Genomic DNA, 20,245 nt, shown 5'->3' with positions numbered 1-20,245 from the left:
GATGGGGGGGAGGGGGTTGGTTGATTAGTTGGAATGGCTTGATTTAGAACAGCAGGCATAATCCTAGCACGTAAAATGCAGGTTAAAATGAAGCCACTGGATCAGCTGTTGCATGGGGAGGGGGTATCTGAGTAATCAGCATAGCAGAATACATGTGAGTGGGAGATGTTACAAGGAGACGAGATATCAGATCAAGAAAACACTTTCTGTATGAAAGAAAAGTGTGAAAAAAACCATTGTTCTGAATTCTTCAAGTGCAAAACATGTAGCCAAGCAGAAATGAAAACAATTGGATTGTAAGATGATGTCATGTAAAGAAAGGATAGGATGAAAACCCAGTTTCCATCCCTATGCTTGTGAGTTTTAAGGTGCCCACACACTAGAACGATTTTTGGGCCGATTGGCCGATTTACGATAAATCGGCCGATAGATCCGAAGATTTAACAAAAGATCCATAGGAACGCACATGGGATCTTAAGAAAAATCTTTGGTAAAGATGTGCGCTTGCCTGAAATCTTTTGTCCAGGACGGAAAAAAGATTTCAAGGCTAATTTATGCACACATCTTACGATCGCAGATCTTTCTAGTGTGTGGGCACCTTAACTTCATCCTAAGGATGGCAGGTAAAAGCATTATGGAGGCATCCTTATCAGTAACGAATAGCGGGATTGAGGGCCTAATTAATTTCTGTTGTCATTTTGGTAAGATTCACAAAACTACAACCGATCCCAGCAGGGGCCACCCAGCACAGGAAAAGGCCGTTCCCCTGGCTAAGTCCCACAAACTGAAATATAAGCAAACTTCATTGCCTTTGTGACCTCTGCAAAACAACCTAGCAATACCCAACCACTGACATTTTCTCTTGCATGGAGGTCCAGAGTATTTTCATACATGACTGATCATGCTAATGTGTTATTGGGTTCATGAATACATAATCCCCATCTGTGCAGAAGTCTTGCTATCATTTCACTTGCCTTAGATGCCAGGAATAGGCACATGAACAAAAGGTAAATCTGTATATATGTATAAAATAAAAGTAAACCAACGCTGTGAAAATAAAAAATGTGACGAACTCAGAGCGTGGTACACACTAAGTGGCAACACAGATCTGCTTTACTGATGAACAACATGTATAAAAAAATGATATTTAATAAAAGCAGTAATAAGTTAAAAAGCTCACAATAACAGCAAATAATAAAAGGTAATCTGTTTCTCTTAGCGTAATACTCAGTATCTTAAGTAGAAAGTCCCAATGCACTGTTCATATAAAGCATATAGCTCATTGAAAAAGAGTCCAACCTGGGCTGCCATTAGAGATTGTGGGGCCCGGGACTAAAAAAATAGGCAGGGCCCCCCTCTCCCTCCCTCCCTCCCTCCCACCTGTGCTGTTTAAAAAGGACCTTATTCCTTGGAGCCAGAGATGCAGTCTAACATTGACAGGCTGCTCTACAGGATGGTGCTCCACTGCAGCTGTTGTGGGATGGCAGGATGTCATTGGGGCAGATGTATTAAGCCTTAACAAGAGATAAATGTTCAGCCAATCACCTGCTAACTGACATGTTACAGGCTGTGTTTTACACAGTTACAATACATTTAGGAAAGGGTGTATGCAGTTATTAAGGGTATAGATTATTTTTTTTGTCGGGATACTGACTGTCATGATCCCCACTGTCGGACTGTCATCTGGCACCCCTCCCTAGGCACGCTGGGGGTTTGACATGGAGGAGGGGGCACTACCTATTTTGTCAGTTCCCGGCCTCACAATTTTTGATGGCAGCCCTGAATGCATTGAGCGTTCATGGGCAGTGACTAGAAGGTGGCTAATCAGCATGTTATGGATGTGTAATGGGCATGTTGTGGAAATGGTGGCATACACAGATACCTAATCACTCACATTGGATGCCATACTCAGATGAAAAATCTCCAGTTTGCATAGCACTGGTAAAAGATTTGATGGTAACACCAAGCATGATTGCAGCATCTATAGAGATGACACTGTAAGTGGGCATCTCAATCCTTAGATTTAGACCAAGGACAGACTATCGCTGTCTAACAGCCCTGGCATTGTACTGTGAGCACATGAAAAAGGAGACATGGTCACAGTTCAAGGGGGGTGTGCCACGAGTCACGTGGGCCTGTAAGCCAGCAGCGCCAAAAGCTAATCAGTCAGCCCCTGTCTATGTGAATACACGGCCAGCCTGGTCCCTCTGTGTAACAGAACTAACCTATCAGGCCAACGGCTCTTTGGACAGAAGTGCCAGATAGGCAGTCCAGCCTGTATTAGGAAACAAATGCATTTATACTAGGGAGAGGCTTATATCACACATATCCTTGGTTTTATGATGCTAGCTCCCTAATTCTGGTAATCTACCGAAATAAGAAGCTTAATTCTATCCTTCCAGAATATAAAGTTTGGGTGCCCATATATAAAGCACTAAAATCACCTTAACAAATAACACTTTATTATAATTGTGATTTTAGATATTGCAATAAGGATTCATTCTGTCTCTAATTGTGTCCCTCCTGTCCATTATGTTTACTGCCAGAGAGATAAAATAAGAAACTGAAATTGTTCTACTTTTTTTTTTTACCCAGGTTTATTCATGGCTTCAGATGGCAATGAAGAAGTGAGTATCATTAATAATATTTATTAAATTATATGGCTATTTGTATCAAACAAATCTGTTTGCTGTGCTTTAGACACATTAGACACAAAAGATCAGTGACCCATGCTGGAATTCTCCAGTATCCCCCAAAAATCTAAATCACCCTCCTAAACACAGTAGAGGTCATTTTACAGCAATAGTGGTCAGGTTCATGGACTTATCTCATATCAGGTTCAAGACAGGGGTACTGGGTGACTGCCCGACAGTCAGGATCCTGACTCACAGGGGCTATTCTCCCCTGTGGGGGTCCACTATCCGAAATTGGACTTAGGGGCCCCATTATAAATACACCACTGGTCAGAGGTCATGGGGCGAATCATAGAAGCGAGTATACAGGAAAAAAGACAATGCCCTCCCTCCCAAATTATATACAACGTCACTGAGGGGTAGATTTATTATAGCGGCGCTAAGAGCGCCGCTATAACACTCCCTGCTTCGCCTCAGTAGCGAGGCGAAGCAGGAGGGGACACCGACAAGATCTACTAAGATCTTGCCGCCGAAGCGGGGGAGCACTAACTCCCCCCTCCGGCGATGTCCCCTCCAGCTGACAGCGCGTCAGTTAACACTGATTATCCCCGGCCGGCTGGACTGCGCATGCGCGGAATCTCGCTACTCACGCGAGATCCCAGCGCAGCTCAGAGCCAGCAGCAGGGACAGCGCTGTCCCTGCTGTGGGCATAGGGCATCGCCGTCTGCAGCTGTCAAAGTCGATAGCTGCAGGCGGCGGACCGGTCAGCGATGCTGACCGTTCCTAAATTGGGCAGGAGGCAGGCGCGCAGCACAAAATATCATAGCTGCACTATGCCTCCTGCCCCACAGCGCCGCACGATAGTCACCCACTCAGCGGGTGTCATAGATCAGGGGAAGCGCTATCCCCTGCCATGTTCATAAATCTACCCCTGAGAGCAGTACAGCCCACTCTAGTGACAAGCAACATGGCAGCAATCTAATTGGCTGCCAGCTACATGTCCAGCAGATGTTATCGCTGGGACTTTACGCCGTGTGCTCAGAGTCGGAAAGTCCGACCCCGAGTCTGTGGGGTGATATCTTGATAAGCATAATCACAATGGCTTGGGATGATGGTAGACTGGTGTTTTAGATTCTAGGAGCACCAACCAATTTTTGGGAGCCTCACAGCTGTTCCGTTGTATTTGTACTAAATACACTGAAACTCTGAAATGTTTTGCATGTTGTTATAAGATACTATTTCAGGATATTCAGCAGTTTATGTTATTACTGCTGCTTTAGATCTTTCTATAGTTCTATTGAGTTGATAAGCTTGTATCATTTAAATATCTGTCCACTGCCATCTAGTCTTATGCCTGCTGATCTTGATCAGCACTATATCTTTGTTTCAATATTTGGTACATACTGTAAGTCTAGAGAAGAGTCTCTGAAAACACAGAGTACTGAAACACAGGCTCAGAGGAGGGTAAAGGCTTCCTGTTATGCAACAGTGTGCGATTATACGAGTGGGTTTGGTTCCACTTCAAACATTCAGTGTGCAGCCATTTCTCTTATATGTATTATAAAACAGTTTGATCATTTTTGTAATCCTACATTGTTAACTAGACTTACCATATTATGGGGGGGGGGATGCTCTAACATCCGTGCCCCCTTACCGCCCCCTATCGCCGGCTACCACATTCATAATTATTGCATATGCACTTACATTTGCGATAATTATGGCAAAGGACAGCTCTTGCGTTAAGAGCTGTCCTTTGCGGTGAGAGTCAGCGGGTTTCATGGGGTTTTTACCGCATTTTTAGTTTAGAGAATCTCCCCCTATAACTTAAAACTGGGACCCTCATAAATGGAACATGTTCTGTAGCTGTTTTAAACAACTACAGAACATGTGTAATTTATGAGGATCCCAGGTGAAATGCAGGCTTGGAGTCAGTTAGCCATAGAACCTGTATAATTCATGCGTTTCGCAGTTTATATGGATATTATGGTAAGCATTTTGTTAACGTTATAAGTAGTGATGAGCGGGTCCGGATCTCCGAGATCCGGATCCGCACGGACGTCCTGAATCCGAATCCGGATCCAGGACGTCCGCGGACTCCCGCGCAGGCCCGGAGCCGAAATCGAGGCCCGACGTCACATTGGTGACGTCGGATTCTCGCGAGATCCGGATTACATAAAAGCCGGGACCCGCCGCCGCCATCTTCATTCTGTGGGGCGACGCAGAGCAGGCAGCAGTGCTGCCAGAGAGGGGGGTTTTATTTATTGCTCCGTGAGGGGGGTTTGCTGGAGCGTTGTGTGTGTCACTGTGCTGCTTGCTGCTAAAGAGCTGCAAGTACAGAGGGGGTTTAATCATTTTTATTGTGCTGCTGGAGAGTGATTTTTTTTTCTATATTGCTGTAGCCTGCTCATCTGTAATTTGTGTCACTGCTGCTGCTACAGAATACTACAGACAGAGGGGGGTTTATTGTACTGCCGCAGAGGGGGTTTTCTTTCTATATTGCTATAGCCTGCTCATCTCTAATTGTGTCACTGCTGCTGCTAGCCTGCTACAGAATACTACAGACAGAGGGGGGTTTAATAATTTTTATTGTGCTGCCAGAGAGGGTTTTTGTGCTGCCTGGCTACCTGTTATATGGTTGTAAACACCTACCAGGCAGTCACCTCTGTTGTTGCCAGTGCCACTACCTTGTACCTACCTCTCAGAGTATATAAAAAAAAATAAAAAAAAAATTAAAAATATATAAAAATATAAAAAAAAATAATTAAGTTGTTGTTGTTGCTGACACCACTGGCTGCCGTTAGATATCGCAGACTCAGTAATTAAATTTTTAACTGTGGTTTGCTGACGCCACTTGTTGTGTTACCTACCAGTGTATCCACTTTTGTATCTTGCTGCTGTTGTCACTGGCTAGTGACAACAACCAGCTGATATCTGGGTATCCAGTTTGCTGCCACCGCTGCCGTTACATATATCGCAGTAAATAACTCCGGTTTGCTGACGCCACTTGTTGTGTTACCTACCAGTGTATCCACAAAATAAATATTGTATCTTGCTGCTGTTGTCACTGGCTAGTGACAACCAGCTGATATCTGGGTATCCAGTTTGCTGCCACCGCTGCCGTTACATATATCGCAGTAAATAACTCCGGTTTGCTGACGCCACTTGTTGTGTTACCTACCAGTGTAACTATCCACAAAATAAATATTGTATCTTGCTGCTGTTGTCACTGGCTAGTGACAACCAGCTGATATCTGGGTATCCAGTTTGCTGCCACCGCTGCCGTTACATATATCGCAGTAAATAACTCCGGTTTGCTGACGCCACTTGTTGTGTTACCTACCAGTGTAACTATCCACAAAATAAATATTGTATCTTGCTGCTGTTGTCACTGGCTATATATAGTCCACTGGTGCTGCACTGCTGCCTGCACTGAATCTGCCAGTCTGGTGGTCTGTGGTCTGGGGCTCACAGCCTAATAAATAATAATGCCCTATATCTTATCTAGTTACCTGTGTGGTCTGGGGCTTACTGGCTAATAAATAATTAAATATTGCCTGCCTAATAAATAATTAAATACTGCCGTATATCTCTACCTTTGTGATCTGGGGCTCACTGGCTATACTGCCGTATATACCGTCTGGTCTGGGGCTCACTGGCTAATAAATAATTAAATACTGCCGTATATCTCTACCTTTGTGATCTGGGGCTCACTGGCTATACTGCCGTATATACCGTCTGGTCTGGGGCTCACTGCCTAATAAATAATTAAATACTGCCGTATATCTCTACCTTTGTGGTCTGGGGCTCACTGCCTAATACTGATGTATCTGTATAACTGCCTGCTGGTGCATACCCACTGACATATATTAATTGCACTCCAGTGGCGCTGTTCTGTGACATAACTCCGCTGCAGTGCCACTCTTACATGAGCCACGTGTTTGGGCCGCACACTTGTGTGGCTTAGCATAGTTATCCAGCTACCTCGGTGCAACCTTTTGTCCTAAAAACAATATTGTAAGGTGTGAGCTGTTCAGAATAGACTGTAAATGAGTGGAAATGAATGTTATTGAGGTTAATATAGCGTAGGAGCAAAAAAAACACCCAAATTCTGCGATTTTAGCAGTTTTTATGCTTTTTAACAAAAAAATCAGAACCCAAAACCCAAAAAATCCAAACACAAAACACTTAGGAGGTGTTTTGCCAAAACCCATTAGAACCCAAAACCTCAAGGTAATCAGAACCCAAAACCCAAAACCCAAAACCTGAAAAGTGGCCGGTGCACATCTCTAGTTATAAGAAACATTGCTCCTGATAACCTTTATCAGTGTTTCCAGAAGACTATCCATGCCTGAATACAGACAGTTAAACAGTGGCGTAAGTTCATCCCAGTTGCCCGGAGGCAAGATAAGTATTGATGCCCCCTCCCCCCCCCCCAAATAGCTCATTCAGTAAGGTGTATTTTTCCAGTAGGGTCAAGGGATCTAATACAGGGTGTGACACTTGCAAAAATGCTGTTAGAAGGGGGAGTCAGCCACATTAGCAATATCAACTGCTTTCAATTAACTGATTCCAACTTGAAGGGAAGGAGAGGTGCCCCCTTGGGAGCAGGAGCCCGGCGGCAGATGACTCCATTGCCTCCCAGAGTTCTGCCTATGCAGTTAAATAATAGAGACAGGTAGTAGCAGGTGCAGATCCAGAACTAAATGACAGGGGTGGGGGCATCATGACAGAGGAAAAGTGTGAGATTGTACTTTGCAACTTTTGGGTGGCGGGGCTTGAAACTCCTGTGTGCATCCCGCTCCCGAAAAATGGATGCTCTCACATTAGTTAATTTTTTGTTTCATAAGGTACATCACCTCAGGGGACTGTTTGATGATTAATATAAATTAAGTCCATAGAGCATTTATTCATAATGATCATAATGATCATGAGACCAGGCCTTTTTTTTTATGCTGGGGGCATGGCCAGCGCTCAGTGAGCTGATGGCCACGCCCCACGAAAAAAACACTGATGGCCACACCCCCTGAAAATAGACACTGTACGCATAGCATCTATTCACTGCTGCTCTGCTAGGCAGGCAGGGGGACTCCCAACTGAATCCTGGGAGGTATGGAAGGGGTTATTTTGCATTCCTGAAACAGTAAGTGTGGCATTGCAACAAGGGTCAAAGGTAACGCCATCCCCATGAGCCATGCCCTCATTTCATTAGGCATCCTCACCTATCCCCTTGTACCAGCCTCCTTACCCACTCCCCAGCTCATGCCAACCCTCTGTCCTCACCAACTTCTCTCAACAGTCACAGCCAGTGTCTGGCCTCTGAGTGACAGCCCCGACTTCCTCCTCCTTGCCCATTTTCCCTCAGCTTAATCGCAGACTGATTTCCTGAAGATAGATATATACAGTGGGTGATGCCAAGAAACAGGTGACAGGTGGTGGTAGTGGATGATGTCAAGGAATGGGTGTCAGAGGGAGTCAGATGGTGAAGCCAGTGTAAGGTAGAGAATGATGGGGAGAGGCAATTGGTGACAGTGAAGAGAGATGACGGGAGAGATAATGGGAGCTGGAGAGGCAGTGGGTGATAGGAAATGGTGACTGGGAGTGGCATGTCAGCAGAGCCGCCAATATGGGGGTGCTGTGGGTACAGCTGTCCTGGGCCCCAGCCTCTGGAAGGGCCTGGGCAGCTCATTTTGCCCACCACAGCCCCTCTGACTGCCTCCGCTGCGCTCAGTGTGCTCAACAAAGCAGGTCCTGTAGTGCATGACAATTAAAATGATGCACTGGCTTTTGAGCCAATCAGAGCTCGCGTTCCAGTAGCCAATCAGAGTGGCTCCCGGTACCCGAGCTCTAATTGGCTCACCAGGCGGTGCTGCATTTTAATTGCTGCCAGCATCCTGAGTTGAAGATGTCTGCGCTCCAGGACCTGCTTCATTCAGCACACTGCTTAGTAGAAGAGGGGATTAGGAGTCGGGTTACAGCACAAGTAAAGTAAGGAGGAGGGGACCCGCACTGGAAATCAGTCCCGGGCCCCAAAATTCCTGATGGCAGCCCTGCATGTCAGTAAAGATTTAGCTCCACTTTGATACCAGTGTGTCATGACATAGGCGCTGAGTCAAGACACTCCCATCACTGCCCATAAATGCCAAATGGAACTGCTTTGCTTTCCATGCAGTTCTGATCTGTGTCTGCCATGGGTGACAGTTAGGGCACAGTGCTATATTTCTTGGATGCATGCGTATATCCAACACATTGGGCTATTGCACTTAATGTTTTACTTGCATGTGAGTTTAAATCTTTTCCTATTTTTCAATGCGTCTGTCCGTGTCCAAATTTGACCTTTCAAGTAATTATATTTCCCCTGCATGTCCTGTAATGTCCCACCTGCCCAGTCTATACACACACGGGGCCTGATTCAGACCTGATCGATGGGCTGCCATTGTTTGGAGCCGAGCAATCAGGTGAACACCACCAGCTAAAATCTCCCCTCCCACCTGCAGCCCCTGCGGACCATGTGCATGCACGGTCGTTCAATACTCACTGCAATTTTGCAGCCGAGCTATCAGATCTGAATCAGGCCCATTGTTTGCTCTCCCTTTTCTAAATGCTCTTCGTTGTGGAATGTGTGCCCCCCCTGTCATTTCGGACTTTGCCTATGTACTCCTCACAGCACGAGTACCTACTGTATATGTTTACTTTACAGGGCATTAATGCTGCTCATGTCTTCAATGTGCTCAGCTACGTGTGGCTGGGCATACAGACAGCAGCACAATTACTGAGTAACTTGAGGATCAGGCTCTTTGCACTGTACAGTTCACAATCTTTGTATACATACTAAAACATACGATTCCCTATATATATCATATATACCCACACACATACAAATATCTCAGTAAATATGGGTCTACAGCACTGACATAAAGCAGTTGTTTAGAAGATAAGAATACCAACGGCTAGGCTGCATGTGATGCTAGTTGCTTGTATCAGTTACCAGGATATTCTGAAGATACAGCATTCAATGATATTTTTCACGATGTGCAGCCAATCCTGTTTACGATTTGCTGCACAATCGCCGAGTTCCGGAGGGCTGGTGGATTTGCAGCCAGCCCTCCCTCTCCCCCAATTCCATGCACCAGGGCCTCGCTGCCCCTGACGGCGAATTTTAACTCTGCCGGCGAATGCTGCAGGGATCCGGGCTGACGGGGGGAGATGGAAGCCTCCCTGCCTGTGCCGCATGCTGTGTGGGGGAGAAGGAGGGCTGGCGGAGACACAGACAGCACAGGCTTAGGTCAGGTAGTGCTGGCAGGCAGGGGGTCCCTACGGTGTATGTGAGATCAGCGACGGGGTCCCTGTGGTGGATGGGAACTAGTATTTCCCATCCGCCGCAGGGACCCCGCTGCTGATCTCACATACACTGTAGGGACCCCCTGCCGCCAGTGCTACCTGACCTGACCCTGCACTGCCAGACTCCGCTGCATGCCACCCACCAGCAGGAAGGGGGTCCCTGCAACTCAGGAAGGAGAAGGAGGGCTGCGCTGGTCTCGCTTGTGCATATGTAATGAGCGGGACCAGTGCAGTGAATATCTAATGAGCGGCTTCCGCCCCCTGCTTACGTCACATGTAAAAAAAAATTTTTTTTAAATTCAATATATATTCATGTGCTGCAAGCACATGAATCCAAATAGCAAGACCCTTTCGATAATAAAATTAATGATTTTTTTACACTAAAACTAAAACCTTTATTTTAAAAGAACACATTCCAGTCCCCTTTAAAAGATGGCAAATGCAAAACGGTGAATCACGGTGAAAGCAGTTCTCCATCCTAGCATTGAATACACTCTTAGCGAATCCCAATGAAAACTCCATTGAATTGCACCAGCGAATTGCAGCGAGCACGAAACGGAGAACTGGCCGGCATTCGCTGCTCGCTTTCGGCAAACAGTGAACATTGAATAGGGTGAATCAGATTTTCAGTGAAAAGATTCACCACAGAGAGTGAAAACAGTCCGATTTGCCGAAAAAAAACCTTGTGAATCCTTAGCAATGAATACTGCCCTGTATATGAACTATTTGTCCAGATGACTTTTGGTCAAACTTTATCTTCTAAAAATTAGCTGTAATTGGGTAACACTGTAGGGTCCAGTTTGGCTAAAACACCCTGACAGGATTGGACTTTATCATACCTCCCAACATGACCCTCTCCTCTTAAAGTATGATTACCTCCATCTGTGTTGAACAGGTTAATTGATAAGAAAGGTGCTGTAACACAGGTGATGGAAATCATACATAAGAGGAAAGTGCAGGAGCAGAACAATGGGGCAGATGTATCATAGCAGCGCTTATCGCGCCGCTATGATACTTCCTGCTTCGCCTCAATAGCGAGGCGAAGCAGGAATGGACATCGACAAGATGTATTAACATCTTGTCTGCCGAAGCGGGGGAGCGTTAACTCTCCCCTTCGGCGATGTCCCTTTCTGGAGATAGCGCATCAGTTAATACTGATGCGCTATCTCCTGTCCCCCGGCCGGCCGCACTGGGCATGCACGAGATCTCGCAAAAACCGCGAGATCTCCAGCGCAGCCCAAGCCAGACGCAGGGCTAGCGTTGTCCCCATAGTGGGGGATAGGACAACGCTAGCCCTGAGCTGGCGAAGCGGCCAGGGCGAATTAACGCCTTGAAGGCTGTTAATACATCGCCCCAGCCGTTAATCCCTGGGGGGGATTGCAGGGACAGCCCCGCCGAGCGTAACTCGGCGGGCTGTCACTAGCGCACGTAAGGTGCGCTAGTAATAGATTAGCAAAATCGTAATCCCCCCCCAGTTAACCAGCGTTAAGTGCATTTTTGCACTTAACGCTGGTTAATACATCTGCCCCAATGTGTCCCTCCTGGAGAGGGTCATGTTGGGAGGTACATATGCTTTATCGGGCTCTAAAGCTGGGGAGATATATTGCTCAGTGTCTCCTTTTCACCAGCGACCAGAGATGGTCGCTGATGAAAGGGAACCTCTGCCGGGGGAGCCGCAGAGGTAATCAGCTGGTTGCAGGAGCAAACTTGTGAGACCAGCGATCATAAGGGGGCTACATACATCCCAGCATTACCCTCTCCAGGAGGAACACATTGCTCTGCTCCTGCACTTCCCTCCTAATGTATGATTGCCATCACCTGTGTTGAAGCACCTTTCTTATCAATTAACCTGTTCAACACAGATGAGGGTAATCCTACATTAAAAAGAAAGTGCAGGAGCAGAGCATTGTGTCCCTCCTGGAGAGGGTCATGTTGGGAGGTATGGGGCTAAAAACGGGAGCTCGCACCTGGCGATTTATCGCCGCTGCACACTCCAATCGCGTGTACGCACCTAAGTTAGATGTAAGTCTGTTTTATTTATGCAAAATATAAGCATTTTCCTACTGTATGTATATACCAAAAGTGTGTATGCATGAGCAGTGGCGTAACTAAAAATGTTGCTGTCCCCTACCCAAAAAAATTCTGAGACCCCCATGGCAAATGGGTATGGGTCATATGGTCGCCCACAGGAAGGTCAACATGCATTGGGTCAACCACTGAAGGTCGACATGGGCTTAGGTCGACACCTAGGAAGGTCAACATTGGCTTAGGTTGACAGGGTTGACAGTCGGAATGTCGACGGTCAAAAGGTCTACATGGGGTTTCAGTGGCAAACGTAGGATTTTTAGAGGTAGGGTTTCCAAATGTAATTCAAAAACTCCCACTCTGCACTGGAGTAAGAACGAGAATCTAAGGCAGGCATTCCCAACCATGGTCCTCAAGGCACACCAACCAGTGGCGTAACTACTGTAAGGCAGCCCCAGCTGCAGCTTGTGGGAGCAAGTGGCAGCAGGGTCTGTGTGGGAGCCGGCACCTGCTCGTTGCACTGACATGCTGCTGCCTGCCGCTGCCCACTGGCTGAGCACCGGAGGCGAGTCAGTCGCAGCGCAGGTGCGGCCATGGCAGAGACGACAAATCCCCCCACTGATTCAATTGACTGTACACAGAGCTGGCTATTGGCTACTGTGTACAGGATGGGCGTTCTAGGGTGGCCTGGGATGTATTGGAGCCAAGGGAAGCAGCAGTGTCTGCTGGTCCCTCTTCCACTCTCCTGCTTCAGCTTCTCCGTTATGCCGGGGGGGGGGGGGGGGGGGGGTGCCACAAACATTTTGGCAGGGGGGAGCAACATTCATAGTTAGGCCACTAACACCAACAGTGCAGGTTTTAGTGATATCCAGGCTTCAGCACAGATGTTTAATCAGAATCACTCAGGTACTAATTAAGTCACCTGTGCTCAAGCCTGGATATAACTAAAACCTGCACTGTTGGTGTGCCTTGAATACTGTGGTTGGGAATGCCTGATCTAAGGTAATAGTAAAAGCCCTAAAAATTGGTCTTTTTATTCACTGGATACTGAATGGAATACAGTATTAATATGTAACACTACATCTGGTCTAGTATAGGCCTGGGGTAGCCAACCCTAGTCCTCGAGAGCTACCAACAGTGCATGTTTTGCAGGTCTCCTCACAGAATCACAAGTGAGCTAATTAGCTCCATCTGTGTATCTTTTAAAATGTGTCAGTGAATAATGAGTGCAGCTGTGCAGCAGCTAGGTTGTCTGGAAAATGTGAACTGTTGGTAGCTCTCGAGGGCTAGGGTTGGCTACCACTGGTATAGGCTGTTTCAAAAAATGTAAGTGGTCAGGAAATGTTTAAACATATCATAATAAATAAAAACATAATAGAACCAGTACTGCACTTTCTAAGCTCACAATCTCCCACTTCATGCTAAGGCTCCCGTCTCTTCCTCCTGGCAGCTGCTCCCCATTGCGATGTTTGAGGGTTATCGGTCGGCGATATATCGCTCAGTATCCCGTTTGCATCAGTGACCAGAGATGGCTGCTGATGAAAAAGAAACTGCCGGAGGAGCCCGGCAGTGGAAATTAGCTGGTCACAGGAGCATGTTCCTGCGACCAGCGATCACTACAGGGAATAAACGGGAGCGCGCACCCGGCGATATATCGCTGGTGCACACTCCCATCGCAGGCAATATGGTCGCTCAGCAACCATATTGCCTGCGATATTAGCAAAAATCGCCCCCGTGTGTACGCACCTTTAGATCCACACATACAGTAAAGGTGCGTACACACAGGGGCGATTTTGTGCAAAATCGCGGGAAATATGGTCGCTGAGCGACCATATTGCCCGCAATGGGAGTGTGCACCGGCGATATATCGCCGGGTGCGCGCTCCCGTTTTTGCCCCTGTGGTGATCGCTGGTCGCAGGAACATGCTCCTGCGACCAGCTGATTACCACTGCCGGGCTCCCCCCGGCAGTTTCTTTTTCATCAGCGACCATCTCTGGTCGCTGATGTAAAGTAGAAACTGAGCAATATATTGCTCAGCCATATATTGCTCAGCCATATATGGCTGAGCAATATATCTCCCCCGTGTGTACAGAGCATAAATGTGGTAGAAGAAGCTGGTACACTAGGCCTGTGCAGCAGCTCTGCACTGTCTCTTACAATGCATGATGTGGTGGCAGTACATATTTAATGCTAAATTGAATGGGAAGATCTAATGCCAGATCAAATAGAAAATCAAAACTAACATCGAATCTAAAGCAAAAAGAAGTGTGTATACACCAGGGTTGCCAACCCTCCCGGAATGGCCGGGAGGATCCCGGAAAGGTGGGCAACCCTGGTGTACACAGCTTTAGATTTGGGTTATTTGAGTTATTTTGTTTGTGTGCACATCATACTTGCCTACCTGACCCTCTCCATGAGGGAGAAAATGCTCTGTTCCTGGACTTCCCTGGTAATGTATGATTGCCACCACCTGTGGTGAAACACCTTTCTTATCAATTAACTAGCTCACCACAGGTGATGGCAATCATACATGACCAGGGAAGTCTAGGAACAGAGCATTTTCTCCCTCATGGAGAGGGTCAGGTAGGCAAGTATGGCGTACATACTGTACCTCCCAACATAACCCTCTCCAGGAGAGACACAATGCATCACCTGTGGGCTGTGGTGAAACACCTTTCTTATCAATAAACCTGTTTGTTCGTCGGGAGGCTTGCCACCTAGCAACAGCTGGTGGGTTTAGGTGTAAGCCTCCCGACATACGCTGGAATGGTATAGTGAAATAAAATTTTCACTTATCTTACCACAGCCAGGGGAGTAGGGTGCTTAGCTGCTGATGCATGACATACAGGCAGTGCACATGCATGGCAGGTCATGCAGGTGCACTCGAGTCACATGCTCCAGCTGTATATAAGGCTAAGCCCCACCCCCGGAGGTCAGATTTTACCTCAGCGCTGAAGGATGGAGGAAGCTGTGTCTGTGTCTGCTACAGATAGACTAATAAAATCACCATCCTTCAGCAAAACAGACGGCCCTCCAAACATTACATGGCTGTGGCTGCTTATACCTCCTCATCCCCTCAGAATGAGGTATTATTTAAGAGGAGAAAGTTATTTAACCCTGTCAGGTCGGAAGACAGCAGGGAAATTTCTGTGGAGAAAGGAGAGCCCAGTCAGGCAGAGTCTCCTCGTCCTCCTCCCTCTGCCTATTCTCACAGTGTGTTGTGGAAAGGCACAAAAAGAAACAAACAATCAGTTCATGTTTCTTCAAGAGATGCCTGTTCAGGCAATAACATCTCTTTACCAGGTATTGCCTGCAGTAGGAATACCTGAGAGGTCTGTAACAGACCACCCTCTCTTGCCCATGGCCGGCACTTTCTACTGCCTGTGACTGGCAGTATGCTCAACAACAAGCTCATAACAGGGACTAGTGCTCAGAAAAGGGACTAGTCACCACAGTACACAGTCCCCAGCTAACTCATACAGGGAGTGGCTTGGGAGTTGGAGGATGTAACAAGATCCAGTGAATCCTCTCACAGGGGTGAATATAGTGATTTGCAAATGACCTAAGTGGCATTGGCAAGTGAAATGCCCCATTTATGCTATACACAGCACACTCTGCCCTGAACGAGTGCTTGAGGTGCACCCAGCTGGCTTTTGCAGCCCCTCATTAAGGAGAACAGATTGTTCTCTGTAACAGATGGGCATTCCTGAAATCCCTGCCCTTTTTACCCTAGAGATTGACCCTGCTTTCTCAGCACAAGTGGGGGAAAAAGTGCTAAAAAAAAATAAAATAATCAAGTTCAAAGTTCAGTATTATTTGCCCTGGATAAGGCAGAGTAAGAAGGGTTCCAGTGGACTTCCTAGATTCCCTGCTTCCAAATGGCCCTAATGAAAGCTGTTAATAGAGCTACCCTGATGATTGGCCAGGCCTTTAATTCTATTTCAAATGCCTGCAAAACTGCCAGCAAGCAAGTGCAGATCTCAGTAATGTAGCTCCTGCATCAGTAGATGTCCCAAACCTAATTCTGATCTTTCAGTCCTGACTTCATACACAAGGTTAAATTCTGCTAAAGTCCCCAGCCCTTCAAGGGGCCTGTTTGCTAGGAGGGTCATTCTGTTGGAGCCAGCAGTTTGAACCTAGAGCAATGTGACAGCCACAGAGTGCTCAGAGGAGGCTTCTCCTAGACACAGATCACGAGAGTTGAAGTGAATATCATCCTAATAAAGACAGAGGATTCCTCCCTGTCTTTCCAGAGCATTGGCCTCCTGTAGACAGACTACCATGGACAGGTGGGGGGAGGTGGCATATTCCCCTTGTTCCTTTTCCTAACCAGAGATGCTCCCATCCAGGGAACACTAGTTCTGGATGCTGGATGAATAATGTCCCTGGCCCTTTAACAGGGCTAGATAGAGTCGGCAGACAATTGCAAATAGGTTGGGTCAGCTACCATTTCCCTGTAAGCAAACAAGACCGTTCATATAGGCCAGTACTGAATATATATGAAACCTTGGTCTTTCCATATGGAGGGTTTAGCAGATATACCCTTTAGGCTGGCCCAAGCTGACCATTGTATCTAAACAGACCTGAAGGAGGCCTTTAACATGATACTGGAACATCCAAATCATAGGGAGATTGTTAAATTCCCTGTGGAGAGACGTTCCATACAACTGGACTGTTATGGATTACAGACTGTCCAATGCCCCTTACTTACTCCTATGCATCATTAAGGCAGCAATTACACACCTCAGACAGTAAAGGGTTCACTGTTATTATCTACCTAGGTAATCTCCTGGTAGTGCATGCAGAACAATAGTCCCCCTTTTTCTCCCAGGTATCTTATCCTGTCACTCCTCTGGCATCTAGGTTTTTATAAGAACCTTGAGAAATTTGTATTAATACCTTCCCAATCTGTTGTCTTTTTGGGGTATTTGATAGATTCCTCTTCTTTATCAATAGCAGTTCCCTCAGACAAGTGGAACGCCATACAAGCCTGTTTCTCAGGTGCTCAGTTTTCACTGAGAGACTTGGCTAGGCTGATAAGGAAAATGAGAGCCTTCTCCATGCAAACAATTCCAGAACCTCCTATCACCCTTATTTGACAGGATTTGGACAGGACAAACAAAATGATACTATCTCCCACAGTCCACAGGGAGATTCACAGTTAGATAACATTTCCTTTTCCAGATCTCCCCTACCTCCTACTCCAGACATAGTCATCACATCAGATGCATCCCTCATGGGCTGGGGGGCATTTACCCAGTGCAATACAGTAGGAGGGAAGTGGACCGCTTGAGATTCTAAAGCCCATATCAATCTCTTAGAGCTAAGAGCTGCCAGATTGGCTATATCCTCTATACAGGGCCGGTGCTAGGGTGTCCGGCGCCCTCCTGCAAACCATACATTTTGCGCCCTTTCATATTGCCATTGCAACAAGCTGAAGCCCGATTGTGGGAGTGTATGCAACATGCGATCTATGGAGGATCTCGGGTGCATGTACATGTATACATACACCGTCTCAGTGCTGTGTCCGCAAAATGTTGCAGGCACTAATGGTTCCCATACATGCTGCGAGAATCACATACGTTATGGGCTAGATCGCATCGCACAGCATGCATGCAATGTGTGTGCGATGTGATACGAAAGCAGTACAAAAAGAATGTGCAGCACATTACACCCCTCTCTTGACTGAGGGGGAAAGGAGGGGAGAGAAGGAGGAGATGGAAGAAGAGGGGAGGAGATAGAGGGGGCAGAGTGTTCAGGACTGGCAGTGGCACTGGCACAGCACACTGAGAAGAGGGAAGGAAGGGGAGGCGGCGATGCTGCCTGTTCGTCATTTGATTGTCAACTGACAGACGCAGAAAGCAATGGGTAGGGGGTGGATCTGGACATTCATCCAGGCATTCACAGACAGCGCTACATGCCTCAGCGCAAGTGTCCGTGAGGAAGAGGGGGCAGGTCGCAGGAGGAGGACAGTGTGTGCGCGGTGCAGGGAGATGCTCAGCCTCTCCATACTGCCGCCTGCTGTCAGACAGGCGCTGCGGGCAGCCTGCAGGAGGCAGTGACAGAGGGCTGAGGCAGCTTTAGCAGAGCAGGGAGGGAGACAGCGCCTTTTCAGCATGGCGCCTCCCTGCTTTGCAGGAGCTGCTGAGTGGGTAGCGCCGGCCCTGCCTCTATATTTCCCTCAGACCCACGGGATAATTCAGTTCAGCTCTGTCTGGACAACAAAACCACTGTTTATCTACCTCAAAAGAATGAGAGGCACCTGATCTTGCATTCTCTGTCAGCAGGCAATAAATGCCTGGAAGTGGGCAGTACAGCGGTCCATTCTCCTGTTTGCTACATGCATACAAGAAGAGTTAAACAAGCTAGCCATTTCCTTATACATAACCAGTCATACTGTGGATTGAGCGTCTCTCCAGTTCCTTCCGAGGTGTAGATTTAGATCCCACTGCTGCCATAACACACCAGAGATATTTTTCAGAATTACAAAGACCTTGGGTCACCCACAGGTGGATACGTTTGCAACACCATCAAACGTACAAGTTCTGACATTCATATCCAAAATTCGGACTCAAGGGACTCTCCACATGGATGCTATTTCCTTTTTCGTGGGCTGACATTCCACTTCCATATGCCTTTTTCCCTCTGGCTCTGCGGTTGTGGGTCCTCCACAAAATCAAAACCGACGTGTCCAAAATACCCAAATATTTCTGGCATACTCTGTCTGGCCCTCCAGAGTTTTGTTCCCTTTATCAAACTTTTTCACAAGGGTCCTGGTTTCCTCTAGGTTCATCTACAGACTGCTTCCAGGGCAGCACAGACCTACTGAAACATCTTCCACATTGCATGTGGATTGCAATGTTACTAGGTTGCAGACCATACCCAAGCTCTCAGCATTTTCAATGCTGTGCCTGTTTTAGGCCTAGAATAAGATCCAGACATCAATCCATAATTTCTGGCCTTACAGTCCTCTAACCTTCCTTCTTAAGGCCCCCTTTTCTGAGTCTAGCTTAACTCTGGACTTCCTTGCCACCATGTTCGAAACAGGTTTGGCTTATGCCAAGATATGCTCATATGGCTTGACTCTAGCTCTCCTTGTCCCAGGCCTCAGAGAATAAGATTACTTAAAGGATTCTTTCTAGCTAGACCACCATGTCTATGGCATTCTTACCTGGTGGGACATTAATCCCTTTTGGTACTTCTTGGTAATTATACCACCATCTGCAGATATCTTTGGCCTTTTAAAGAAGTTAGCTTCACCGTTAGCCCTGAGGCGCTGAGTTTCCAGCAAACTACATATCTGAACCTTGGATGACCCCTGCCACAATGGGTTTCCTTATTATTCTACGGGGACCCACAAAAACAAGTTCCATGCACACACCTCTTGTGGAATGTGATCTGGTCAGAGACCAGTCAGATTCAGATCTTTGTATAGTTGATTGCCAATCCACTTACCCCTCACGGTACCTGTAAGGAGAGACATCAAACAAACTTCTCTCTCACATGCCAGAATATTTTTCATCCTGCCAGACCTTTTTACGACCAGGGAGTGTATAGTTTCCACCATGCAGAGTTCTGGAATAGACACTCCACTTTAGAGGCCATCCCCTTCACTGTGACGCAGTTATTTCAATGGCTGCTAGAGGCTTACCATTACAGCCTGTATTGCAAGCTACACATTGGTCATCCTCTTGGACTTTCTTCAGACATTACTGGAGGCCTTCTGGTACTCAAAGAATAGTGTTCCTTAGAGCAACCACCAGGTGTGTGGTAGTCTACCCACCAGCTGTTGCTAGGTGGCAAGCCTCCCGACGAACAAACACTAGTTTGCAGGAATCTATGATCTGCAAACTCTCTTTGTTCTAGGGAATAGGATTGCCACCTAGCAACAGCTCCCACCCTTCCCAAACAGTACCTTGCTAGGTCTGCTGCTTGTTCTCTCTAAGGTTCAGTTATATAACTAACTTATCCTTTGATTCAAGGCACTCCAAAGGCCTAAAAGAAGCAACAAGTGCAGCCACCTAAAGATCAGAAATTAATTATTTCCTCTTCTCTGCTATACTCACAAGTTTGCCTCAGTTTATAACATGTCTGGCTACAGTACAGCATGGCATTTATTTCAGTTGTTGGTTGCTAGTCCAACCCAGTTTCAGTCTTACTCCTTCCAGTAGAGTTTCTCAGATCTGATTTATGTTTGTTATGAATGTTCTAGTTAACATTTCTTTTTGCATACAATGGTCTTTGCATGC

General features: G+C 46.8%; 1 protein-coding gene across 2 annotated transcripts in view; it reads left to right on the top strand.

The window, feature by feature from the left end:
- The window catches only part of IPCEF1 (interaction protein for cytohesin exchange factors 1), a 155,559-nt gene that overhangs the window by 44,799 nt on the left and 90,515 nt on the right, over positions 1–20,245 (top strand). For both annotated transcript variants that reach the window (XM_083176302.1, XM_083176303.1), the window contains exon 2: positions 2,596–2,627. In XM_083176302.1, the coding sequence (XP_083032428.1) occupies positions 2,596–2,627 (32 nt within the window). The remainder of the gene's footprint in view (positions 1–2,595; positions 2,628–20,245) is intronic.

The sequence above is a fragment of the Crinia signifera genome, chromosome 3, assembly GCF_055691185.1.
Source record: "Crinia signifera chromosome 3, ASM5569118v1, whole genome shotgun sequence".
Lineage (NCBI taxonomy): Eukaryota > Metazoa > Chordata > Amphibia > Anura > Myobatrachidae > Crinia > Crinia signifera.
The sequence above is the reverse complement of the archived record's forward strand: the minus strand, read 5'-3'. Positions and strand labels throughout refer to the sequence as shown.